The sequence below is a fragment of the Oryzias melastigma genome, linkage group LG5 (genome assembly GCF_002922805.2).
Source record: "Oryzias melastigma strain HK-1 linkage group LG5, ASM292280v2, whole genome shotgun sequence".
Taxonomy (NCBI): Eukaryota; Metazoa; Chordata; class Actinopteri; order Beloniformes; family Adrianichthyidae; genus Oryzias; species Oryzias melastigma.
In genome coordinates this window covers 18,168,754-18,196,601 of record NC_050516.1, presented here as the reverse complement: position 1 = coordinate 18,196,601, position 27,848 = coordinate 18,168,754, and the positions used below count along the sequence as shown (strand labels likewise).

General features: G+C 38.6%; 2 protein-coding genes across 2 annotated transcripts; both read right to left on the bottom strand.

The window, feature by feature from the left end:
• Positions 1–5,692: 5,692 nt before the first annotated feature.
• Positions 5,693–21,279, bottom strand: LOC112145191 (monocarboxylate transporter 2). Its single transcript, XM_036211962.1, has 4 exons — positions 20,260–21,279; positions 13,912–14,055; positions 10,301–11,104; positions 5,693–6,675 (listed from the first exon to the last, which is right to left on the bottom strand). The coding sequence occupies exons 1-4, from the start codon at positions 20,498–20,500 to the stop codon at positions 6,395–6,397; spliced, it is 1,470 nt and encodes a 489-aa protein (XP_036067855.1). The 5' UTR covers positions 20,501–21,279; the 3' UTR covers positions 5,693–6,394.
• Positions 21,280–22,183: 904 nt separating this feature from the next.
• On the bottom strand, positions 22,184–27,617 carry kbtbd8 (kelch repeat and BTB (POZ) domain containing 8). The gene is made up of 5 exons (XM_024270708.2): positions 27,334–27,617; positions 25,221–25,428; positions 24,764–25,070; positions 23,830–24,649; positions 22,184–23,745 (listed from the first exon to the last, which is right to left on the bottom strand). The coding sequence occupies exons 1-5, from the start codon at positions 27,347–27,349 to the stop codon at positions 23,282–23,284; spliced, it is 1,815 nt and encodes a 604-aa protein (XP_024126476.1). The 5' UTR covers positions 27,350–27,617; the 3' UTR covers positions 22,184–23,281.
• Between the last annotated feature and the right edge of the window lie 231 nt (positions 27,618–27,848).

Sequence of the window (27,848 nt, the reverse complement as noted above, 5' to 3'; positions counted from 1 at the left end):
TTATATTGCTCTGTCAAAACGTATTAAAGATATCTGGCATTCGTAGAGGCATTCCAGACTTGTATTTTTCTTCTTTTTTTTGTTTTAAAATAAAGCAACGCTTTTGCTTGGTTTTCATTTTTTTCTGTACTTTGAGTTGAATAATCTCCTGACAAAAAAGGATTCCGGACACATTATCTCCTGATACAATGGAATATAAATAGAGGTGAGTAAAATCTTGTTTAAGACCTATTAACGTATTCATGTTTAAAGGTCAAACAGAAAATGTTATCTCACAAAAACAACTTTTAGGAACTTCCCGAAAGAAAATTATTTCAGAATAAAAAAACCTTTGAATTTCTTTCAGCAGCTCAGCCACTTAATTGCTTTGTTTTAAACCGACAACAAGGGGTTTGTTTGTAGGGTTGCGAAGCTGCTTTGAGGCAGTTCAAATTGGGCCTTAGCTTGAGAACTACAAGTAGTCGGGCTTTTAATTGTAGCCTGAGAGATGGAGAAGAAACAAAATGACAGTTCAAAGTAGACGAGAAACTCACTCTGCACCACAATGTTCTACGTGTGCAAGCATGTATGATCCAGCAGGGAATTCTGCGTTTGTGCATGCATTTATATTTGCAAAACCCCATTTCTGCACACTCTTACTATGTGTGTGTGGGTGCAAATTCAGTAAAGCCTAAGAGTGGCTGTGTAAAAGAAATGCAGAGGGCATTCACTTCAAAGGGACTGGTATTCAAAGAGCAGGGAGTTTCAAAAGCAGACAGCACAGAGGGCAGCAGAGTTTGAACTGTGTTTGTGCAGAGGGGTCCTGCTTTTCAGAAAAGAAAAAGAAAAAAGGAATTCCTGAAGTGCGCAGGCTGAGTCCTCGTGGAGGGGGAGAGAATATTAGGAGATGTAAAAGGAAGGTGGCGAAGATGGACAGACGGAGTGATGGGGTTTGCAAACCGAGCAGGAGAAGGGAGCTGTGGCTGAAGGCAAGGGATGGAGAGAAAGAAAAGGAGAAGGAGAGCGGAGGGAGAACACTGGCCTGGGGCTCTGCTACGTGCTGCGCCTCTTCAGGAGACTCGGAGAGGAGGAAAGAAAAAGGGGAAAAAAAACAGAGAGAACAAAAACCCACTTTTCATGCATACCTGTGGGAGTGCTAAAGCCAGCAGCGCCCCATATAGCTGCACCAATCTGACCTCAGCGCTGCAGGAGTGATGGCTGCTGAATTACAGTGTCAACGGCCCGGTGCCCCGTCATGCCAGCTTCCTCACACACACACATAATAAACACACTCCATCACCCGTTCGTCCCGGCCGCACCGCCCAAAGAGAGCATATTAATTATAGATGTACGTTAAATTACTTTCATTACCTCCCCCTGCTCGCCGGACGCCACACAGACAGGGATGATGGATTTGAAGGGCTTTCTTACATCTCCCCAAGTAGCAAATGGCCCTTCCTTTACTCTTTTTTGTGCTGTTCATTTGCATCAGTTGCTGCTCACTTCCTGCACAAACCTTACCAGACTCTTCACCATGAGGAAAAAGAGAGGTTGTTGTCCTGAAGGAGAGAAGAATGCATAAATAATAATTATTAAAAAGAATACATTCAATCAGATATTTATGTGTTGCAGGAAAAACATCAGCATAACTTTCTGAGTGTCTGAGGTTGTTCCAGTTTGCTATTTGCCCTTCCAACTTTTATGTCAAACTTTACTCTTTATGTCCAAATTTCCTTCACTGCTCACTACGTAGTGCACTATGTAGTGCATTCGCCATTTTGTCGTGCTGTCCAAATCTACAATTCCACAAACAACCAGCGAGCATCAATGCTCACTACAATGGTAAATGTAGACCACAATTCATTGTGTTTGAGCTTTTTTTGCAAAAAAAAAAAAGTGTTTTAGTGTAATTTTTCTAATAAACCATCAACATTTTCATAATCAGACACATAAATAGACATCGTAAAATGCTTGTATTCAGTCTAATTTTACTTTGTGAAATTGGTGACGTTATACTTGTCATTAAAAAAAAGGAAAACAAAAATAGCGAGCCTGTGTCTGAATAGCTGATAAATTCCAGGACACTAGATGGTCCTGCACTATGTAGTTAAAGATTAGGGAGGGAATTTGATTACCGGGAGATGCTCAGAAAGTTATCAATTTATCCAAAGAGACAACAACAGTAAACATGTTTACGGGACTTTACTGTTTGTCAAGTAAAAGGAATAAAAAATGTCAAGTTTACAAGGAACAGGTCTGCCACTGCAATACATTACTACGGCAGTTTTATCTTTAGATTGATAAAGTTGCTGTCAAATCGCTAAAAATAAAAAGTCTGGCAAATTCAGATCTGTAACTCATTCTTCAGTCATTTTATTTAAGTTCCACTCTTTTTTATCTATTTTAAAAGTGCTCCCAATAGTCTTTTAGTTATGATTATAAGGTTTTTAATAAAAAATAAAAAATATAATAAAAAAGTTCTATGACATAGTTTCTGCAGAGCGGCAGGAGTTCATTTAAAATTTGCCAATTGCAGATTCTATGTCCGTGCACCAGGTAGCATTTTTTTCATTTGCTCCTGATTCAAAACAATTAGAAAAAATAAATACTCTAAAATCCAACTTTAAGCTTAATTTTCTTTAAATCTGTCCTTCATCATGAGGAAAAACACAACAAGAACATTTTAAAAACACCAAAAACAGGATTTTCATTAGAGTGGGTCTTCAAGCAAATGATGCCACTTTTATGTATTTTCATGTTTTATCTTTTATTGTTTTAATTGTATATTTTATGTCAAATTGTTGTTTTTATGTTGTAGAGACCAAAAATCACCTTTTCAATTGTATTTTCTCAGTGATAACAACAATAAAGAACTTTTAATACCAAGTTTACTTGTTTTACTTGGATCATTTTTCAAAATTAATCTTACAGGTTAAATTGAAGTTAGAAAAACTGCAATGCAGCCCTAATGGTGAAGATTTTACAGCTTCTTTCAACACAAACAGTTTTCCTTTTTCTTCACTGCTTACACTTTACAATATTAGATTAACTTGCTTTATTTTCAAGGAAACACTCCAGAAACCAGAGTCAAAATCAAAGCATTCAGAAAAATATCTCTAAGATTTATTAATTAAACTGTTAGAAATAGACCAACTTATTTCACGTGTTGGCCTTTATAGTGGCGCTTGTTAAAGCCCGCTGCATAAGCCCACCTTGATGAACTTTATCTGAGGGAGTTCATACCAGCATCCACAGGCACAGTACAACATGTGGCTAATATGGAAAAATCCTGAGATCTCTCACATTATCCCTCGGCGGTGTCCCCGATCAAATAACGCTCCACGTCCTCTCTGCAGACCTAAAGGCCACAGCAGGCGGCTCTCTGCTTGTACACATTGACGTGGGTGCGCTCTGGTCCTCGCCTCACTGTGTGTTTGGTGTCACTCCTGAGAGGAAAGCGTTCTAGTGGCGGCCCCCGCTCGCTCGGCGGCCCAGGTCCATCTAATTTCTGATGCTCGCAAACATCCCCTTCAATTTCTCCTGCTGATGGATGCTGGAGCAGCTCGAGCCCTCCGGGAGCACACTCCTCCATCCCCGTTCATCCTCCGAGGGTGGGAACACTCCAGACTCCTCGGGTCAGCCCCCTCACACTGTAAACAACTGAGATCAGATTGGCACGGATCCAAAGGTCAGCGGAGAGGCTGATAATCAACATCCAGTCAGCAGTCTGCCGTTTGCGCTCGCTCCCGTCATGCGGCGTTATGTGACCCTCGCAGACTGAAGGCCTGTGTGAAATGTGACACACTGACAATCTCAGACTCGTTTAACCAGCACTGACAGTAAACTGAGAGCTGTCAGTGGCATTGTCTGGAGATAAATTGTGATTGCAATCCTCATTAAGAGATGAGTAAGAGACAGGTGCTCCATCTCTGCCAGTGCTGCCTTCAGACGAGCACTTCTTTAATCTACAGTTTGTGTGCTTTGAGTTACTCAGCTGCCAAATGAGATTTAGCAGCGACGTCAGCTGATGAATACAAATAGTATTTGTTCATAAATGTTACAATAACTGACTTTTTTTGGTTGCTGATCCATTTCCAAAGTTGTGTATTTTAGTATTATTGCCTATTAATGGATTTAATGCTGTTGTGTTGGATTTATTGCATTTAGTCACAAAAATGTGAAGTTCTATCAGTGTTAACTGAAACTTTCACATTTTCAATCTTAAATACCTAATATCTTCCGTTGTGTAAGTGGAAATTTCACTTCTAGAAGACAAGATCCATGTATGTCTTCGTTTTCCTCGTCTGAGCAGGCATCCGTCTCAAAGCTGTACAGCTGGATAGCTCCAATATTGCTCTGCATTTTTGTTGCACCGGTAATGTTAGGTTGAGATTGTGAATGGCTGGAAGCTGGCGGTAGAGCGAGTAAACAGATAACGGGAAATGGGGGTGGGGTACTCCTTAACAACGGTCACTCCTACAATGCACAGTTGAATTTCTTATGAACTCCTGCCACTTTGCAGAAACTATGTCTTACAAAAACAATACTTTTTTGACAAAAAAATGCCATAATAATAATTTAAAGACCACTGGGAACACCTTCACAATGGGGGATTGGAGTCGATTTTTTAAATTGGAGAAGTTCCTCACAGTCTACTCAGCTGGTAGAGATGACAAAAAGAAACAAAAGAAAAATAATGTTTTGGAAAATAATTTATACAATTGGCCAATAATTAATTACAAATATAAAAAAAAACTGAAAACAAAAACACCCAAAGTCAAATTAACATAGAAAATGATGATACCCTCATGATATTTTGTGTTTCATCTTGTCACATTGGAACCGGTTTTTAAGACTTTGTTGACTTTACTCATTTACCTTTTATTTTTAACTTCTTCCTCCCTGAAAAGTCCATTTTTTTCTCTGCTAAGGACAAGAGTTGTGCAGCACAAACCGTCGGGGAGGGGCTGCCTGCAGAGAAGGGTCAGCGGGCCAGAGGGCGCCCGTAGGTGAGATGGGGAATAATAATGACAAACAGATTGCTGCGCTGGTCTGTCTCTGGGGAACCTTTCCACCTTGTCATGCCCAGAGACCTTGTGGAACAACGGGCCAAAAAAAAAAGAAAAAAAAATCCTAACAAACAAACAAACAAAATGTTTGTGGTTTTGTTGGTTTCTAATTTGCTGACGTGAATGAGACTGCGTGCAGCTCCGAGCGCTCGCCTGGAACCTGAGGGCCACGTTTCATTAGGCGCTTACGCCCCCGAGCTGCTGACATTTCCTAACGTCTTCCTCCATTTTTTAATTGTTGTGAAAAATTGTTCCCGGCCTCCAACATCACAAACGTTACATCTCAAAATGATTCTACTTCTCTTTGGAGGTTAGATAAATGTAAACTTCTTTAAAACTGAGTCAAGCATTTATAAATATAAATACAGCAAAAACAAGGAGATAGAAATGGAAAAGTCATCATTGGGAGTGTCATAAAATCTATAATAAAAGTTACCTTTGGTAAATATAACATTCTGACTTCATAGCGAAACTATTTGAATTTTACTCACTTTTATGAGAATTTCATTTTATTAGAAGAATTTCATTTCTTTTTAGAAATAAGGAATGCCACACAATTTCATCATAAAAGATTTCATCACATTATCAATAATTAGAAAAATATAGATATATTTTTTAACTCAAAAAAGCATTTAGGAGAGCACCAAAATAATTCTAGAATCACTAAAGTAATAAAAATTAATTAGGAAAAAATAACATTATCAAAAAAAGAAAGAACAATGATGGATTTTTTTTTATTTCACAACAAGCACCCTACAAATACAAAATTCTTTATATCACAGCTTTCCCCTGAGGTTTTTCACTATATGCATTGTTTTCACAGATTGCTTTAAGTTCAAATTTGCAAGAAAGAACATCGTAACAGAGATCTCACTGCAGAAAAAGTCCAGCATTTGTGCAAACACTCTCTGGGCTTCACGTCCTTCAGGATTTCTGGTGAGTTTGGAGATACAATGAAATGCAAACATCCAGAGACACTGACAGAAATACAGTGCAAACACCACAGCGGTCCTTTATATGAGGCAACAGACAGACAGTTCAGCGCCTGAGCCGCTTTCATTAAACACTGTTTCCTCCTGATAACCTTTGAGGTGAAGACAAACCACAAATCAGACTGTGTGAGAAAATGATGGTAGATACTTCTTAAACTTTTGTTTTTTAACATTATTAGAGCACATAATTAAATAATAGGTACCTATACAGGCTGGAATATTCAAACATTTAAAAACAATTTGTTCAGACTGGTTTTGAACTGACTTTGGTCAAGGAAGTAAGTTCAAGGACAAGAAAGGAGGGATTTCTGAGCTCTCCTTTTCTCACCACAAAGTTTAATAAGAGTGTGGACTCTAGAAGTGATCAGTTACGTCTGGTTCAGAGTCATCAGGTGAGGGATCTTGTGGATCTCCGTTGGTCTGTGTTGTCGACTCCCTCTGTGCCTCCGATAGGCTCACCCCGTCCTGGTTCTCCACGTTTTGGCTTGGTGCCCCGTTGTGCTCTGCCTTCTCTTTTTCCAGCATATGGTAGTGGTAGATGTTCATAATAATAAGGAACAGCCCGCCGCTCATGATCACGGCGCCACACATAAAGAAAAGGTACTTGTAGTCCTGGAAGATGTCAACCAGTAACCCTACAGCAGAAAAATGCAAAGAGATGTGTCACTTTACAGCTTTGAAAGTCAGCAACAGCTTAACATTTGGACAGCAGTCTTCTGTGTGTGTGAAAGCTACTGTAAAAAAAAAAAAAAAAGGCTCAGGCCAATTTGACCAGAGCGAGCAAAGCTACTTTGGAATTGACAGAGAGCCATTACACCCTTCCTGGAGCTGCTACGTCTCGGCGAAGGCAATTTGGGTGGCTGCTACCAAAACGAATCAAAAGTGTGGCCCATTCCCAGAACCATAAATATCTAACCCAAGCCTGCAGAAAAATGACAAATATGGTTCAGATCAAGTTTAATTCTCCAAGCTTCCAACCAATAGCCCGACCCCTTCAGGTGTGATCATTTCTCTCAACAAGGTCATTACAGCTCATCTTCTAAAGATCTTCTTTGAATGAGGAAAATTTCCGAGATATGATGTTTGAACTTTTTTTTTTCATTTACCAACAACTAATGAGTAGATTTGACATACCAGCGATGTTTCTTTGAACCCCATAAGCACCAGTTTAACCTGAAGTCTGAACGTCTTTCATTTTAGGATCTACTAGAAGATCTGTCTCTTTATTTTTATTTCAAAAACCTTCTTTGTTGAAGTTCCATATAAGCCACTCTAATCCCATTTACATTACAGTACAGAGGTTAACTTTGTACACAGATTGTATTTTTGACCATCTCAACGCGGGATGCGTAATCTGATTGATAGCGCTCATCTGGTTCCTGCACTCAAATGACCATCACCCTCATTAAGACAGCCCTTGATTGGCTGAGCGATAATTACGTCCATCTGGCATGGTCACCTCTTTTTGAATGTATTCGCAGCATAATGATGGCCCAGGTACAGAACTTTAATGGTGACAGTTTGAACTGAGCATCATTAAACACCCAAAGCAAAAGGCTAATTACACCCACTTACCTTACTTCCTCCTAATTGGCTTGACCCGAAGGTTCGGAGACGCGGTAACAAGCGGATATGGTAGACCTAACGATTGTGCCCTCTGGAGGAGAATGTTAGCTGTGCAGGAGGGCACTTATTTACCCCATTAAATGAGCCCCTCGGAACAGGGATGCTCACAAAGACTGGGGGGGGGCTATAACTTTTCACCTCATTAAAAGTCATATTGGAGGCAAATGAAAAGTTATTTAAAAGGATAGTTATCTTATATGATAAGAGTTGTTTGTTTAAATTCCTTAACAGGGTGACTTAGAGCAATATAGAGCAAAGTACTATTTAATATGTTGTCTATGTAAATTCATATTCGTTTTATGAGAAAGTCTTTAAACCTATATATGAAACCTTAGTGATTTTCAGATTAAAAGTCAAGGCTTGTTTTATTTTTGTTGGTGGTACTTGATGGTGAGCAGCTTCATGAACAAAGTGCATTCTGAAGCTATTTTTGCCCCAAAAGCTGTTTTATAAATCAGGAGTGTCTGCAGAAACACTGGAGAGACTGCATGTGTGTGTTTGTGTGCGTCTTTCTTTGTCCTTGTCTAAACATGTACACAGTGTAACCAGAGCGCAGTGTGTATAAACACACGAGTAACAGGACAGTTTGGGGTTTAGGTGCGCTCTGTTCTATCAATGTCAGGCAGTGACATCATTTACGCCTCCTTTAGGCTGCTCATTACACAACTGAAAACATGAACCACTGCTTTCAGTTAAAACTGCACCGAAATTTATAGTCTAAACTCACTGGGTTTATTTACAAAACTCTCCCGTCTATTCTCCTATGAACACTAAACAACTGAAAACCAACAAGCACTTAGTGGGAGGCAGGTCGGTGGTCCACGGAGGTAATTTGACAATCAGGAGAGACTTATAGGTGTCATTTAAGCCTGCAGGTGTTAAAACAGAGCAGGAAGAAAGCAATGGGAGTGGAAAATTTTACAAAAAAATGTATAAAAAAATCTAAAAATGGATACTGGTGTTGAAGGGATAAAATCAAAAAGCATTAAAAAACATGCAGTATTTTATCAGTATATCTAAATGTTTATTTCAATTAACAAGTGGTTGTTTTTATTAGGGAAAACCAAGTTTTTTGAGGTGACACTTTAACATTCACGTCATCAACAAAACTCAGCTTTCGCTCAGCCTATCCTAGCTAGCAGTAAGCTAGGACCAGTTCCTCAAAGCCAAGCAAAGATGGCCTGAAGTGCACTCTATTAGGATGTGTTATTTTATCCTAAATATTATAGGAAACATGCCAAAGCCCTATGGTTTTATGTAAATGATGTATTACTTTATTAAGTTAAAAGGAAAAGCAGCAGTTGTGAGCATCAAAGACGTAAGCTTTTTTTTGCATTTTTTTTTTAATGATACCATATTATCCAGTTTTTTTTTAAATGAATTCTGAACATAAATACCCAAACACCAGTGTTTTGTTTTTTTTTTGTGCTGGTAAAGAAAATACGTAAAAAAAAACATCTTTATTGCTTCTCTTGTGCAAGAGAACAGCCATGTTTGATCATATTTTTTCCAATTGATTTTTTCAATATAACAAGAGAATAAGTCTTAAAATAAAAAATAAAAAAATGTTTTTCATTGGAGATCGCTGAATGTTGCTGATCTTCCTCTTAAATTACTCTATTTTAAAAGTTGTTTCCAATCGACAACAATAGCACAATTTCCGCCTGACTTTGACCACAACTAAAAGTAATCAATGATGTTAGAGTTTGATGTCTGTCCCATAGATGATCTTTGCACTGTTGTGTTAGGCCTAGTTGTTTTTATATGTCCTTGTTAAACTTAAGAACCGGACCCGGAGAGCTGAGCATTGAGCACTTCTAATTTTTATAACTAGTTTATTGGTCCTATAGGTGGCATGCCTACATTAACTGAGGAAGCTGAAACAGCAGCTGTGAGAGAGTTAATACTTAACATGTTTATCAATTACCATTGATTCTGTAATTGCCATTTTAGCTCACATATACAATAATCTCTTGTGTTTTTCTACTGATCTCCAAATAAGGAAAAGTGTATTCTGCTATCGTAAGAAAACAACATTTTTTTGAGAAAACAATGTAATATTTTGTTTTCTGAAGAAAACAAGCAGGAAATATGATATATTGCCTGCAAGTGTTTGCAGTCCAGTCATGATGCTCCTGTCTCATTGCTAATATGACAACCAAATCTTAATATGTGCTTAATATTTTTAGCAGTTTCCCTATTAAGAAAGAAATGTTGAATCTCCAAGTTTAGATCACATATTTCTAGCCAAACTTCCATTGTCCACAGACCCATGTTTGTTACTACAAACACGATTCATGCTCAAACTCTCCCAAACAGAAGAATCTGCCATTTGGCAGATCTAGTCAAAGTTTGTATCATAACAGTAAAATGAATAACATTAACTTTATCTGGCATCACAATGGATTTCATGAATAAAGTGATCTCTACATGTACAATACTCTCTTTGTCCATTTTAGAGCCTTGAAGGTACAAAAGTACAAATATTTAGTTGTATAAGTAAAAATATATGACAGGGTCAGATCACATCATGAACCAGTTGGTGTCTAAATATGACAAAAAATTAACTACCGATGACTTCTGATGTGATCTTGTTTGCAAATGTATTAATTAATGTTATTTAGGGATTCTTACCTGCAGTCGGTGGTCCTAATAGCATAGGGAAGCACTCTATGATGGTGACCAGTCCAACAGCACTAGGAAAGCGTTGATTTCCCATCAGGTCCATTAGGCATTCAAAAATAAGGGCAAACACCATGCCAAAGCCTATGCCAAAAAATACGGCATAGCCCACGAGGAAGGCATAGCTCTTCATCATAGGGCAAAGTAAATGGCACGCGCCATTGAAAACCATGGCAAAGCCAAAGAAGTACTGGATTCTTGGTCTGATCCACTTGCTGTTGGCTATCAAACCGGTGCCAGGACGGACAAACATGTCAACAAAGCCCATGATGGAGAGCAGATAGGCTGCAGAATACTCCTCCACACCTTGGCTGACTGCATAAGCTGACAAGAACACTATAGGCGCATAGGCACCAAAGATGAACATTGTGTTACCTATCAGGTAAATGATGAAGCCCCTGTCTTTAAAAAAGGACAAATCCAGGAACTTCCTGGCGTTGCTTCGGCACCTTCCTTTTTTGCTCACGTTGTGTTTGCTTGTCTTTTCCGTATTCTTCTGTACTGCAGGGTTGCAAGGTAGAGTCACGGGTCTCATTAGTGCCCCTGCAACGCAACAGTTGAGCATCATCCCCCCCAGTATCAGCAGGCTTCCCCTCCACCCAAAGTCTCCCAAGAGGAATTGGTTGAGAGGGGCGAGAAAACAGAGGAAAACGGGACTTCCCGCCATGGCGAGTCCATTCGCTAATGGCCGCTTGGTTAAAAAATATTTACTGATGATGGTGAGAGATGCATTCAGGTTAAAGCAGAGTCCACAACCTGTAGAAAGACATGAGTAAAAAAAAAAAAATGAGACACTCCAAGAAAATACAAACTGCAAAAAGAAACCTCTACTGAACTTGAACTCCAAAGGGTCCTTGCTAAATTAAATTACAACTGATTTTGCAAGGTGCTCATTTAAGTTCCATCTCATTTCACTTTTGCCAACTAAAATCTCATTACGGAATGTTGGAATTATTTCAGAAATAATTTCTCCATTCACGTAGAAGGAAATTGGGAGCCTAGGTAATACATTTACTCTCTAGCCTTCCTACCTGGAACATATTAATTTAATAGCAGCTTAATTTGAGAAAGATGAAGAGCTACAGATAGATGGTTGTGAAGCTACATTTTATCCCACCCCCCATGTCAATCTGCTCTTCTTCCCTGGATCTATGTAAAAACTTTCTCTCCTCTATTTACTGAGGTTCCAAGGAAGGGCTGATCACAGAGAAAGTAAGACAAAGATCGTAAAAACTGGATTACATGAGGAATAAAATGGCAGTTTTCTGTTTTTCTATTAATCCTACTTAGGAATACTGGAGAAAAAAAATGTTCCTGTCAACAGGAATAGTTGCCATGAAACAATTTATAAAATGTGGACATTTTTAAAGAACCACTCTGAGGAAAATTGTATTTTTAATAATGTTATTGCATTTTTCTCATGATGGAGGACATATAAAGAAAATTGAGAATAAAATTGCATTTCTGAGTATTTCTGACAGGCTACACGGTGGCGCAGTGGTTAGCGCTCTTGCCTCACAGCGAGAAGGCCCCGGTTCGACTCCCGGCTGGGACCTTTCTGTGTGGAGTTTGCATGTTCTCCCTGTGCATGCATGGGTTTTCACCGGGGACTCCGGCTTCCTCCCACCGTCCAAAAACATGCTTCATAGGTTAATTGGTGACTCTAAATTGCCCCTAAGTGTGAATGTGAGAGTGGATGTGTGTGTGATTGAGGCCCTGTGACAGACTGGCGACCTGTCCAGGGTGTACCCCGCCTTCGCCCATCAGCAGCCGGGATAGGCTCCGGCACCCCATGACCCCGGAAGGGACAAAGCGGTCAAGAAGATGGATGGATGGAGTATTTCTTCAAATCATTGTGAATCAGGAGCAGAAGATGTTGGAAAAAGGTACGCCATGTGGTGAATTTGCTGCTCGCCGCCGGTCCAAAAATGTGTTCCCTCTCAGCCACGTGTGGGAGTCGCTACATTTTAATGTTTTAATCCTGATCGCTACGTGGAGCGGTGTCCGTGTTTATCTCACTTCCAATGTATGGAAGACATAAAGATGTTGAAAGATCGGGTTTGTTGGGTTAGGTTTATTGATAATTATGAAGAGTTCTACAGAAACTTTGGTAATCACGTCTCCATGTCTGGGTTCATGTGATCATTCAAATATTCTAGCGGTTCTGGGAGCTTCACTCCAACTCAGAGAGCTGAGTCTTAATCACAGCCACTTTCGGGGTGTTTCTGTGTCTCTGTGACCCAGTTTGAAGGCTCATTGTCCCGCAATAAAACATAACAAAAATAAAATTAGGGTACCTTTTTGTTATTGTCTTGATGAAAATTAGAAAAATATCACAAAGTTTAGGATGTCCGAGCAGACGTAGCAAGTGAGCGAGCTCCGCTGGGTCCTGTGCGGCGGAAAAATCCTGTGCTTTGATCTATTGATCAAAAGATGATCGAAGTGGAAAATTGAGTTTAATTCCTTTGCATAGATTAATACCAAATCCTAACATATACTGCATGTTTCTTTTCAACAAACAACCATATTCATGTGGAATTCACTTCATTTTCTGCCGCCAACTATTGTAACCCAAGTGTAGAAACTGAGGCGAAGTGATTACTATGTATAACAGCCAAAGGCAAAGATGTGTTCAGGTGCTCTGTTGATATATTTATGGTTTTATAAGATTTCTGATGCAAGAATTTCAGCCTTGGATGAATTGATCTTTTTACTTTGTACACCACTAACACTTCTGCCCTGTGTCTCTCTTCTTTTAGTATTTTTTTAGTTCTTCTTTGTTGTTATTGTTTTCATGTTGTCCTTGGTTTTGCCACATGATGCTGATCCAACAAGAGCCTTAGCATCCCAATAGGAAACTAGCTCTTCTTTGCTGTGGCTTAAAGAATATATAAAGTTGGAAAAAAAAAAGGAAAGCATTTGTCATGGGGGTCCTCCCATTAAATTGGTATGTTTTTTAGCATTTGCAGGTATTAATGGGGGACGTCAGCATATGTTACTTTGCCTGCTGGGTAAAACTTTCTGATGCCTGCCTGTCAGTGTTCCAGGACACAGGGGAGCACAGTAAGGCCAGCACACGCCCCTGGCCACTACACAGGGCCCAGCAACCAGCAAGGTCTATTAATCCTTCACAGGAGCCGTTGGCGGGGTAATGAGCCTCATAGGGTAAAGGAGAGCCCCCATGTGACGACCATGATTGGACACCACGGGAAGGTACATGGGGCCACAGAAGACCACACTCTCCAGGATCAGACATGGTTCTGTCTTAATTACTGTCCTACTCATGCTGCTCTAACTGCACCCCAGGAGCAGATACCTGAAGCTCAGAGATAACATAGCAGCAGACTCAAAAATCTGAGCAGGAGCTTCTGACTAAAATGGTAACGGCCATTCTTCCATAAGCAAACCTACAAACCCATTGAAGAAGAGGCGGAATGACAAATGGCTCCACTTCATGCCTCGGTTCTGGTTTGGAATGAACTAATTGACAAAAAGGCATTGCAGGAAATGGGAGGATTTATTTCCAGCACACTTTGAGGATAGATGTGAAAAGGATACTTTACCTCCAATGATGCCGATGCTCAAGTAGAGGTAAACAATGGACCTTCCAAAAGAAGCGGTAACCATGGAAACCCCACACATCAGTCCACCAACGATGACTATGGGTCGGCTTCCAAAGCGTTTGACCAGCACACTGCTCACTGGTCCTGAAGGCAGATCAAATACAACACTCCGTAATTTTCAAATTAAATCAGATTGTTACAATAATGTTTAAAATAAAATATGCACAAATAACTGTTTTTTGTAACAATTAAAAAAGCAAAAATCTTTTAAAGGCTAAAATAGTTAATAAGGGTTAGTGAAGCCTTGTTTCTACAACAAAATATTTTTTGCCCATTTTCTTAGAGAAGACAAACAGTTATTTTGTAATAGTAAACACTTGACGTTTTTGTTACTCTACAAGCCCTGATTTTGAATAGTTGGATAACCTAAGCAACATTATAAAACAGACAATGATTCCGTTCAAATTCCTTTCCTACTCACTACATGGAGCACTATAAAAGGTGTTTGCTATTATTTTGTGCTGTCCAAATTTACAACTCCAAAATCCAGAAATTTCCCAGAAGTCTCAGTGAAAAACCAGTGTGTCTCAACGTTCACTTGATTGGCAAATATAGATGACAATGCATTGCCTTTGAGATATTTTTCATATAAAAATATGTATTATTTTTTAAGAACCATCCATGTTTTCATCATCAGAACACAGTGGATTCATAAATAGTCTTTTTAAAGTGTTCATACTCATTAGGTTTTTATCTCAGGAAATCAATGACGTCATATTTGCTGTTTAAAAATAAAGAAGGTGTTTGAATTGCTTTTATAATCTAGGTCACCACACAATATAGTTTTTAGTAGTTATGGCAGTAAGGAGGGATTAGGACATAGCCTGCTGTGTGAATGAACAGCAACTCGTGTTACTAGACACTCAGTTAACCGGGACACAAGGAGAATTTGTAAAAAAAAAAAAAAAAAAATATTTAAAACTGATTACATGCCTCAAACACAGCTAAAATCAGTTTTGCTAACATAAACCACTGTGATTAACAAAAAAAATATATTTGTTTTTGTTGTTTGTTTTGTAAAATTTGAAAAAGTGTAGAAAATCTAATGCAATGACAGCAGGTTTCAGAAGTATGAGAAAATACTCCTTATAAATCATTTTTTAGATCATTGAGGTAAATTATAATCTGCAATAATATGATCTTCAGTATTAAATTGTGGAACAGAATAATATCACATACAAATAAATAAAAAGGAAGACAACACCAGCATAAACTGTCAATAGCACTTCATTTGTTGCAGGCAAAAATACACACCAAGTCCAGTTCATTTATTACAATGATATTGGAACAAATCAAATAACAATCAAAAGGTATTATTGAAACAGATTTCAGAGGAATGTGGATTACTCATACGATTTTATTTAGCAAAACATGAGCTGAAAACATGAATACATTACAACCAAACAACATTAAATTAGATTAGATTCAATTATATCATTTCTAATTAGGGTAAATTAAATTAGTAAATATTTAATTAAAACAAATTTGAATTGATTAAATTAGATTGAACTTAATTAAGGTAGATTGACTTGATGAAAATATTTAAAAAAATGTTTTCATGAAGTCTTAATACAACAGAATTGTGGGAAAATGTCCTATTCTGCTAAAACTAGAATCATTTACTTACAAATTTGTATTTAAAAAGTTTCCTATAAAGGAACATATAATTAATATTAACCAAGCAAATCCATTATAACTTCCTTTAAAAATCTTATGTTGTGCATAAACAGTTATTGGCATCTACCAGGCAGCAAAGAAATGTGACATTTTATGGGAATTTAAATAGTAGAATGTTTTGCAAAAATAAAGTTAAAAATATAAGATTGTATATGTGATAATAGTAGTAAGGAACGGTACATGTGGCTTACTAGTGCTGTACACACATTAAAACATTTATAGTATGTTTGTTACTCAAACTTCCATGAACTCAGAACTTTAATGCAGATTCTCCTGAACTGCAACAGCGAACAAACACGGCAGAAAAGTTTGAACCAAAAACTGCTCAGTGTTGAGGTCTACAGAAAATATCAAACTCGAGTTTTTTGGATGAAGGACAGAAAACAATCAAAGTAGGAGATGAGAAAGACCTCCACACCAATGTTTTACTCAACACTGTGATCAATCAGCAGTTCAACACTCTTTAATGTGCTGTCATTGATAACCTTGTCAGAAAGAGTGACATTGCACCACCAGCTCTCCTGCATTGACGAAAAGTTTTACATTCTTACAGCTGTAAAGACCACAGAGATGTTATCCACAGATGTTAAAGACACTCTGCACTCTCACAGAGGACTGTTGAACTATCAGGAGGTTAAATAAAAGTTGCTTAACTAGTTCAAACTACTTGATTAAGGAGCAGTTTCTAGGACAAATATAAGAAAAAGCTTGATTTGACCTTTTAAAATAAAAAAATAGACATTAAAACATGTATATATTTTTTTTTTTATTTAACACAAAAACTATTACTTTTGTTGGCTTCCAACACCTTTGTGAAGATGCATTTTGAACTAAATGTAAGTGTTTATTAATTTTAAACCATGCCGAAAGGTTGCATAGAAACATCTAGAGTAAAAAAAAACTTTCAAAATCTTGATGTAACTATCAAAATCAAAAGATGATGACATTTGATATTTTTTATTTAAATGATTTGATTTCACTTTTATTTTTAGAAATTGCTTTTGATTTCCAAAACATTTCATTTTTATTTTAGAAAATTCTGTTTTGGGTTCTGGAATTTTTTCCTAAATCATTTTTATTATTATTGTTGTAATCTTTAATATGTTTTTGCCCTAAGTGATTGTTGATGTGATTTGCACTTCAGGTATCAAAATGAGGAAACAACTACAAGATTGAATTGCCAAAAAAAGATAATTTGTTAAAAGTTTGATCATAGCTTCAACTTTTATATTTTAGGACAAAAAATCCCTTAACTTTTTTAAATCAAAATTAAAGAAACTGAAATATAAAAAAGGAATAAAACATCGGAATGGGTTTTTGTTGCTTTTTATCTTAACACTACACTGATGTTTCTATGTTGTTCATTTATCGACACAAGTATAAAAGTACACCTACATATTGTTTTTAAAAACTTTTCTTTCCAACCATGCTTTTTTTCTTTATCATTATTTTAGACATCTGTATTCACTGTGTGTGAAAATGTACATCCATCTTACGGTTAATGTAGTTTAGTGGAGCTGGCGGGGGTCAAAGATGGATCATCGTTCCCTCATAGAAGGTGTCACAATAGGGCATCTCTTGTTTCAACACAAATTTCCATTCCAAGTTTATCATTCAGGCCCCTTGAGAGGAAACTTTCTGAGAGGCCGTCATTTCTCCCCCCATGGGGACTCGGTGTCGAGCCCCAGTGTGCTGAACCCCCCTCTGATGTATCGTCTCTCTCCTCCACTGGGTGACATTGCTGAGGCCCGGCCAAGGACAATATGATAAAGTCTTGTGCCTGTGCCACAGTGGAGATGTATATTTCACTGGTTAGGCCTTCCTGACCCGACGGAAAGGGAGTCCCATGTCCCCAAACTCTGTCACCTTGAAAATCATACAGTGAACTTATAAAGTCTGGATTTTGCTTTTTTTTTTTTTTAATCAACCACAAAAGGAAGAAGTCCTAACTGTGTCTGTATTTTTCTAAAGTAGACGTAGACAGCACGCGCTGTTTCTAATATAACAAAAACATGGATTGTAAGTGCGGTAACAGCAGCACCGACCAAACGCAGCACTAAAATACATCACATGTGGAGCACGTGACTAAAGTGTTGATTATCAAAGACGAGTTCAGCAAATTTGAATAAAAGTAGGCAAAAGTGAATATGGATACCAGTACAGTAAAAAAACAACGATCATAGAATATTAACAGGCTGAAAGTCCATATTGTGCCTCAATAACAATCAATTATCTGACATAAAATTAATTAAAATGCTCTTTGAAGTGAGAAGGCCATTTGTTATACTCTTCTTTTTGGTTCTTAACTGAAGCTTTGTTTTTTTCTTACCTTAAATTGTATGTAATTATTGTAAAGACACGTTAGTATTTATTGATAATTTTATTTTACCTTTGGAAAGGGTATTAAATGAACATATTGAGTTTTAAATTGTTCTTAATGAAGGTTTTGAAGTAAATAAAAAGATATACTTGCTTTAAAAATAGTTATATATCATAGATTACCAAGGTAATATATTTATTATATCAATGTTTGTCATATCGAGGTACTCTGGGTATCATGAGTCATGTATCGTGAATTGGATTGTATCGTGAGTTGCCCTGAGATTCCCAGCCCTACTCTTGAGCACGATAAACAAACTGGTGGGCACCTTAAATCTAAGTGATCACCTCCTAAACTGGTTACCTTCTTTTATGAGCTGCTAAAAACCTAAATTTAAAAACTAATTTAAAGAACTAATTAAGCCAAAAATAATAGCAATATAATAATTAAAAAACACATATACATATCATGTAAAGTTGAATATAGTGACTTTCCTAATAGAAATTGGAAAATACTTTATAAAAATAGAAAAAATGCTAAGGCCAGACTTTACAGAGGCTGCAGTTTTGGAATAAAAGGAACCTGAATGTGATTTGAAACTGCTGTCATATTACTCTGGCAATCCCCTCTGCATGAGGCAGAACAAAACAAATGGTTATCCAGCAATAACATGTCTTAAAGAAGGATCTGCAGCCAAACTGTAGGAAAATTAGCTTTACAGAACATACTGCAGGTCAAATGCGTTTTTTTTTTTTTTTTGGTGAAACATCCGCTTGATGGATATTACTTTGCCTTGATGATTTATGTAGTACAGATATTATGTGCTTCAAATGTTAATGGCTCTAATATGCATTCAAATTAGATTTGTGAGGTCATGTAGAGATTTACTAAAACTGGCTGCTTCATAGAAAGCTGCAGTAAAGGAGATGGACGCCATCACAAAGACCTGAAGGGTTTACATCCAGAAACTCAGTCAACTTCCAACAAACTTTATATATGAATCAAATTTCTTTAGGTGATGCTTCTTTTTCAAATGGTTTCCAATTGCATGCGAGGACTCCTAGCTCGAAAGTTTCAAATTTCCCACGCACTGAATGCAACACACATAAGCTGTCAGTTTCCTATAACTCCTTCACCACACAGATCTGAATCAGATGCTGCATCGTACGGACATTACAGTAACTGGTTTCGGCTTTTTAACACTGAAACCAAGAGGCCACGACAGTAATGAGGGAGTGTAAACCACAGCCAGCAGACCGCCTGAAGGTCGGTCAGGTGACGGCTTCATCTCAGCGACAGCCTTCCAATTACGCACATGAAGGTATTTGAGTGTGCAGTCATGTGAAGTTAGTTTATCAATTGTGTGTCTGTGGAAGAGGGTCCACAGTACAAACAAGCACAAGAACACAAACTGTTGTCTTTAGACAAAACAAATACAGACTATTGAAAGTTTTGTGTGTGTGTGTGTCACGCAGAAACACAAAGTAACTGCAGCTGGCTACTCTTCTTTTCTTAAGTGTAAGGTGGTTATTATGTTAAAAAAAGAGTAATTCAACTCCCAGCAAACCCAATGTTATCATAAAAGGGTAATGATTTAAAAGGGATGAATAGGGGCCTGCAAAAGACAAAAAAGCATCATATTTTTGGTCATTGACTTGTCAAATGTTACACAGAAAAGCGATGCATTTTAGAAAAGCAAATAAATGTTGGCTGATAGTCACAAAAGAGCTAAGTTTAAAAACATTGAATATTTGAAGGGAACTTACATCACAAAAACAATATGAAGTAATCAAATCAATCAATTGGTTCTTCATAGATGCAATTTCTTATTTTTTTTATTATTATTATTTATAGAAATTCCGCTTTGGTTCATTTTAAATCGCTAGTTATGCAAAACTTGTTTTTGCTTTTGATTTCCAGATAGAAATTTGAGGGAAAAATAATGTATAGCTGTTTGATTCCTATTGAATCAAGAAGAAATCAAATGGATTTGAGAATTTGTGAACAGAAATTAAAAAGAGTGAGTGTTTTGGCTGCCTTTTTAGACCCGATTAACACTCTGGGAAGTACTAGGTTTTTGTGTGCTTCACATTATGTAAACTTCTGTCATCTGCAAACCTGAGGAAACACCCATCCTTGAAAAAATAAAATAAAAATAACCCTTAAATGTTGAATGTTTTTGTAGCTTTAAATCATTTGTGAAGATTCTGAAGATATTTATCTTATTAACTGTTTGTTTGGACATTTAAAGGGGGCAATGATTGAATCAACTCATGATTGGATTAACTCACCGCCTGCATACATGACAGCCAGCATTATGGAGGAGATCCATGCTATTTCACTGTAGCTGGCCCCCAAATCCTCTTGAATGTCCTTGAAGAAGATGGACAGAGCTTTAGGAGTAGAGTAAGCAAATCCAATGGAAATATGGGCCCCAACCACCACCACCCATCCCCACCCCCCATCCGGGGGTTTGTACTCCGTAGCATCTGTTGGAGCGGGGGACATGATCCTGCTGAACAAGAAAAACATTCAATGAATCAACAGGTTTTCGTGTGCAGTTGTGCTTCAAAGAAAATAAATGAAGTGCAGACTTTCAAAATAAAAGCCGAAGCATCCAGGACAGTTGAAGCTTTGTTTCACCTCTTTCCACGGGGAGCCTGTTACTCGTGTGGTGGCTCGGCAGCGACAGAGCTCATGTGGTCGCTCGGGCTTCCTCATTCCACGCTGGGTCACATGTACCTCTGCCTGAAGGAGGGGTGGGTGGATTGGGGTTAGGGGTGGGAGGTTGAACTGTACTTCTGTTTGCTAACACGCCTCCTTTGCATTGATTCCAAATAAAAATCCAAACAAATTTCACTCTTAATGTTTTTTTTATTATTTTCGAATAATGTGCAATGTGAATTTCACAGTTGAGCTCAACAACCACCGTCACCTGCAATCCAGAACAGACAAAAACCAAAAAAAAAAAAAACCAAAAGGTGAAGAATCAAATGGATGGAAATGGAATAGCACCAACCTGCAATCTGCACGTGGATGTTCAGGACAAATGGCAGCAGATTATCAGCAATAACAGAAATCAGTTGAGTTTATGGCGTGACTGGTGATCAGAAGTTACTTGACCTCTAACGCTTGTCAGACAATAGAAGGAAAATACAAATGTACTACAAGAAGCAAAGAAATCTAAAGTATCACACGTGCAGGTAATATCTTTTTTTTTGTTTGTTTTAGAATTACTCTACTACACATAAAGAAAAGAAAAGAAACGACCACTAGAGACAACAAAACCATCTATTTCTTTCAAGTTATAAAAGAAACTGAGAAGTTTAGAAACTGTGCAAGTACGGCAAACCTATAGTACAGTATGTTACACGTAACAAAAAAATACAGTACTGTGTATCAGCAGAAATCCTGAGAGTTCTCTTGGTTCTCAAACAGCATTTTTTTTTTTTTTTGGGCAGAGGGGAAGTTGGTTTATAGGGATTAAAAAACTGTTTCAAGTCTTTCAAACTGAGGGTCTTCTCTTGGAGAAGTGCATCTTCAAACCCCTACTAAATGCATTTTCTTCTGGTTTTTAATTCCATGTAAACCTTTTGGATGATTGCTATACGTTGTACTATACGTCATCGATGGGAACTATATTTTATTGACTCTGTAGATGTGTAGTGCAAAGATGAGACACAAGAACCTGCTTGAGAAACCTGACAGCACTGACACTTAAAGGAGGGCTATTTTTCTACAAGATTGTCCTTAAAAGGGAGGAAAACAAAAAGGCAGCACCAACAGTTTGTGTCCTCAATGTGACGAGTGGAGGTGGGGAACAAAAACAAACACAAAAAAAGTCATGATCGTTGAATGAAATGACCCAAAATGCAGACACTCCTCACTTGGTAAAAAATAGTCTGGTTCTGGAGGGTGCTTCTTCACAAAGTCTGCACTTAAGGACTGTCGAAGTGGGGAGCGATCCAGTGCAAAGCCGAGTAAGACTTCTCAGTTATTCTTCATCAAGGAGGGGAAGAGTTTTGTTTTTGGATCCCGATGCTTCCTCTGCTTGCCAGGCACATCGGCATCACACATGTTCCGCACGGAATTACACGCCGCTTCCCGCCCGCACCCACAAAACAATCACAACTCCAACAACCTTTGCTCTCCGCCGCAGCAGGAACGAGCACACAAAACATTAGACTAAAGGAAATACGACATAATGTAGCCTAATCACAGTTCCTTGATTTATTGCTACCACACAATCCACTTTAATGTCCACAACAACCAAAAACAAGACCTCAAATGTTTGTTTTAATGTTAGTCTGATGCAAAAGGAGCATCTATGCTGAACGAAGCATTTCACAAAGCTGCGTTTTCAGCCTTTAAAAAATAAAATAATAAAATAAACATCCCTTTTCTCCTTGTCGATCAAAAGTTTCTGAGGTAAACCTGTTAGTTGGTCTGAACTTGCCACTTAGTGTTAGCAGAAATTTGACTGTCTCATTTTCTCCAATGTGGAGAGCGAAAATTCCAAGATTTCAATTAAGCTTTCTCTGCAATGTCACACAAAAACCCGCTCAAAAGAGAGGGAGCCCCATTCAACTGGAATCTCAAAACTTAAAATAGAAAAAAAATAGCTCTGAAGCCACATTTAGTGTATGTTTTGACACACTGACCTGTGAAGGAAGAGAGGGCAATAAAAATATACATGCTTCTAACTTTTTGAAAGACTACGATAATGTATAATCACACACTTATTAAAACTAGAAAAGAAGCCAAAGACAAACATGGACACACACCAAAATAAAATTAAAAAAAACCTCAGAGCTAGCAACCTACTAATGAGCTATGGTACTCATCTTACCCGTATGAATATATAGTTTATATAGTTATTTATATAGAGAGAATATCAATTTAGCTGACACATAGCATCCATATCTCCAGGGGGCATGTAAACTGGCCATCACCCTTATTTGCATGCCTAAGATTTGTAAAAATCCATACCTATTTATGTATCTCAAACAAAAATAGAAGATGGCTCAACAACAAGCAAAAAAATAGGATAATTGCACTTATGATCTGTTGTACAGTTCTGTCAAACAAGTCTCAGTGTGGGTAGTTGGTGCTGTCAGGAAAACAAAACAAGAAAAAAAAAATACTGCATTCTTGAAAAGCACCCTCGGTTTTGATCACGCGAATAATCAAAAAGTTTGAACGAATGAGACGGTCCGTATGGTGCGCACCCAAAGGCAATGACAGGCACAAGGCGGGCAGAACCACGCAACTCCCTCCACTGAAGTAGATTGGGTTCACAGAAACCAACTCCTTTCAAAGCACTTTCTGGAGACACTGGGGGTAAAGTTTGGCCACCGCACATTCAAAATGGCGACCCAAATCCCAGAGGCGGTCGGGCGTCTCATAGACTTTGGCCCACGCGTCTGCCTCATCGTCGTACTGGTAAAGGGAGTTCTTGCGGCTGGTGCGGAACACGTGCTCCTCCACCATGACCTGCGTGGCACGCACGAACAGGTGGAGCCTGCCCTGCAACAGCATGGCCTTGATGTATGGGCTGGTGGCGTGGTCGAAGGGCAGATCTCTCCGCCGGCTCCACGTGTTGGTCTCTATGTCGTAGACCTCCACTGTGAAGGTGCGCTGGTGGTTCCTGCAGATGCCGGCGATGTAGTAGATGCAGTTCTTATGCAAGGCAGCCAGACCTTGACTCCGAGGGACGGTCATTGGAGCCAGATGACTCCAATAGTCCTTACGGGGATCAAAGCAGAAGAAATATTCACCTGTTTAAAAAAAAAAAAAAAAAAAAAAATGAAGTTAAGAGCAATCCATAAACACTTTTTGTCTCTTGTATTTGGTTATCCCACCTTGGAGGACATAGATGCGGTCTTTGTACTCTACAGCACTGTGAAACTCCATGGCCACTGGCATAGGACTGACTGCTGTCCAACAGTTGTCCCTGGTGTCGTAGCACTCCACCGATTTGAGCGCATTTCGCCCGTCACCTTCGTACACTCGGCCTCCCAAAGCGTAGAGCTTTCCACAGCAGTGCACGAGTCTGCAGCCTATTCTCGCTCTCAGCAGAGGTGCTCGTGGGAGCCAGCGGTTGCCTGCGTGCTCGTACTGCCAGAAGTCGCTCTCTGCTCGATGGTCAATGGACACCTCACTGTTGCTCGGCCGGTATCCACCAGCAATGTAAATGTCATTCTCTGACGATACTAAGATGCCAACCTCGCGGAGATCGTTGGGGGGCTTGCAGAGCTTGAACACCCGACCTGTGACTGTGTCCAGGCAAGGGACCGTCTGCTTCTTACCTGAGTGTTTGTGGGCAGCGTCAAAGCAGATGACCATCTCGGAAGCAGTCATGCCCAGACGTTGCGGGCAACCATTTGTTCCCGTGAGACGGGCTTTGGCCTCACTGGGATCTTTCGACAAGGCCAGGGCGCAAGCAAAGGTGGGGGGTATCCGACTGAGAAAGGCCTCATCCAGCAAGGGCAAACGGATGCACTCAGAGAAAACCTCAGCAAGGTAGACTTCGCGTCCTGGTCGATCGTGTTCCAGCCAGCGGACGATGCTCTCAAAAACGTGCTCCTCTTTCTCCACATTAAGGTCATCACTGTTCAAGATGCTGACCAGTTGCTCCCTGGTCATCTGGAGGAATTCTTGCTCCCTCGATACACACAAGAACTACCAGAAAACACATACATTTTAGCTTCAAATCACTAAATCAACAAAAATAGAGAGCTTAAAAACACTCAAGTTTGCATGCCAACACATAGTTACTGTTTATGTCCAACTGACCTTCTTGCGAATGTAATCTTGCGAACGTTCCCTCAGTTCCTGATGCCCGTACGCATCGGCAAACATGAAGACTCCTATGCAGTTCTGAGGGTCGAGCCTGCTGACCATGAACTGGGCACATTGATCCTGCAAAGCGGGGATCTGGAAAATGCTGGCTGCAGTGAACAGGGCTTGGACGTTGGACTCAGAGAGCGTGACTCTGGATGTGTAGGCATAGTCTAGAACAAGGTGCATGGATTCCGATTCCACCCCAACAATTTTGACTTCACGTCGACTGCTCTCTGTAAGGCCACTGGTGAACATGGACCTAGAAATGAGAGAATTTCATGTTTACAATGCAATGCAATTTCTTTTTCATTTATCTCTAAATTTACAAAAAGGATTAGTTTAGATTAATTATCTTGTCAACTACAATGTGAAAAAAAAGTTTTGTTCGTTTTTTTTTACATGGTTTTACCTAAAATATGGGCTGATTGCGGCAAGAACATTTCGGTGGCACGAGAAAGTCTTGCCATGGTCCACTTCCACAACGATATCTGTGAGCTGTGCTTCATCATATAAGGCTTTGAGCTGCTGAAGAATGTTGCAGGCGTGCACAGCATCTACCCCATTGAAGTTGGTGGTAGGAGGTGTCCCATTTTGTACTTGTAACAGCTTCCCTACCTCTGGAAAGGAAAAAAAGAAAAAAAATCAATGTCAATTTAATTGTGATCCAATTTCCACCATAAATAAACAATTTCACAAAACAGCTTTCATGTTGTTTGAACCTTCCACTCTGCCGTTCACTGACTTGGTCATTTTTTTGTCTGGTCACCCATGACATCATGTTATATTTTGTTAACCCACATTTTGACCTTCATGGTTTCTGCTTTGACATGAGATATTGCTTTCTAGTAAGACCTGCAGGGAAGCAAACCCCTATACATACAGGTTAGAGCTAGGTCATCTACTGTATATTGGAAAGAGGTACAAACAAAAGGTCCATCCTGAAAGTCTTCAAGTACTCCTTCTAAAACTCAGATCACAGCAAAAGTTCTTAAAAGTCACAGTTAAAAGTAACAAAAGCTCTGCAGGGAAAGACAGGCACAGATTGATCTACACACAGTGGGCATGTTTTGAATCAGCCCGTGCAGAGTGAGGTAGGACTTAGGATAGAATCTGCTGTCACTGAACATACAAGAAAAAAACGGCTGGATTTTGTTTTTTTTTTTTTAAGTTGCAAATGCTCCAATAATTTAAGAAAACTGATGACATTATTTATTATGGAAACAATAAATTCAACTTGTTTATATTGATGAGGATAAAACACTTAATTGTGTTTAAGAAAAAGAAAACATTCATTCATTCATCTTCTTGACTGCTTTGTCCCTTTTGGGGTCGCGGGGTTGCTGGAGCCTAACCCAGGTACTGATAGGCGAAGTATTTTTTGTGTTAAAAATGTGTCATCTTTAATCTCAATTGTTGAAGTAATAACTCATTTTGTTCAACATTTTTACTAGGAGAAAATAAAACTCTATGCTTCAAATAAAATAAATTTTATTACTGTTGATTCTCACTATTTCCTCAAAAAAAAAAAAAACATGTCAAAATGTTTTTTTATAGTCGTGATTTAAATTGTGTTACAGTGTGACTTTAAATTGTTAGTTTTCCATTCTTGTTTCACCTATACAACTGAAACACTTTTTTTCTGTCCCTGCCCCCAAAACAACTGCAAAGTTAGCAGGGCAAACATTACGTGTGTTAAGAGAATTTAAATGTTTGGCATCACAACATTTGGACCACTGTAGTTTTGTTTGTGGCTCTGTTATCGCTATCTTTAATGGGAAAGTGTATTTTTACAACAAAAACCTCGTGTTGAGAAACGCCTTTTTGCTTGACAGGACAAAGACTCGCAGTGGATGAATAGAAGACACTGTCTCACCAGGTGGTAGCTAGCTTGCTAAAATCACCGCCTGAAGCCTACGGTAGCTGTCCGACTGCCGGCAAAAGCTACATTTGACAATCCTCGCGACTTGATAACGAATTTATAATGCATAATATAAGTTCCTGTTTATATTTTAACAATTGAGGTTCACTGCTAAAGTAGATGGTAGACGGACGAGCTTAACTTTTAGCAGACAGCTATGTTGCTAGCTAATATTAGCAAGCATTACTTGACAGAACATTGCGAGCTAAAAGGTGAAAATAAATGTGAAATAGTAACTTATAGCTATGCAACAACATCTAGCACGACTTATTTTAGAATAATTTATGGCACTGTATCCTCTATCGAACTTGTCTATTCTCTGTCTCTTGTCACAAACAAGTGTTTACACAATCAGCTGAGAGCAGCGAGCTAACCTGCCGAAAGTTAGCAGAAGAGTTAGCATTAGCAACCTAGCAAGTCTGGCGAGAACCTAGTTTTGAGTGGCTGATCCGACTGAGACTTCTTCTAACTACAGCAAAACACACCGCCACGTTCGGTTAATCTGCAATATTCTGTTTTAATACATCTCAAACGCGCGACTGGCAACTTTAAAAGGCAATATTTGTTGATCGTTAAAACACAAAACAATTAAGACTTTGCTAACCTCCACTGGCAGCCATTCTCTCCAGTCTGTTTCGGGGCAGACCGAGAAACGTCAGGGTGAACACATAGGAGCCCCGGAAACAAGAAGCAACCAATCAGCATCCAGGAGACGACCTTCGCAGCCAATCACAATTCGGCTCTCTGATGGGAATTAGAAATTCTTCCAGCAACGAAATTAATGAATCAGACCTGCTTAGTCAGTTAAAATAGGAATTCCCTAACAAGTGGATTTAGATTTTAGGGAGATCCACAGAAGCAAAAGGCTTAAAGGAAATCCTTTAGTGTCATTAATGTGCTAAATCTGTCCATGCAGAAATGACAGGGGAAATTATTTGACATTAGCATTATTTTCATTTAGATTTAATAAAATGAAGTCAAATAAAATATAAACACTAGTGTTTATATATTTATTATTATTAGCTGCATTATCTTTAATAAACTGTTCCTTTTATTCTTAAGAATCAAACAACAAAGTCTAAATCTAATAAATCTAAAGTTGACTGATAAACTTTTAAG

Bases quoted from the DNA above. Each gene is read 5' to 3' on its own strand.
- kbtbd8 (XM_024270708.2), bottom strand. The intron at 25,071-25,220 runs GTAAAACCATGT...TCTCATTTCTAG, and splicing joins GCAATCAGCCCATATTTTAG to GTCCATGTTCACCAGTGGCC. The intron at 24,650-24,763 runs GTCAGTTGGACA...GTTTTCTGGTAG, and splicing joins AAGATTACATTCGCAAGAAG to TTCTTGTGTGTATCGAGGGA.
- LOC112145191 (XM_036211962.1), bottom strand. From the start codon at position 20,500: ATGTTTTTCTTGTTCAGCAGGATCATGTCCCCCGCTCCAACAGATGCT. The intron at 14,056-20,259 runs GTGAGTTAATCC...ATCTGCCTTCAG, and splicing joins GGCTGTCATGTATGCAGGCG to GACCAGTGAGCAGTGTGCTG. The intron at 6,676-10,300 runs GTAAGAATCCCT...TTTCTGCTGTAG, and splicing joins ATTAGGACCACCGACTGCAG to GGTTACTGGTTGACATCTTC.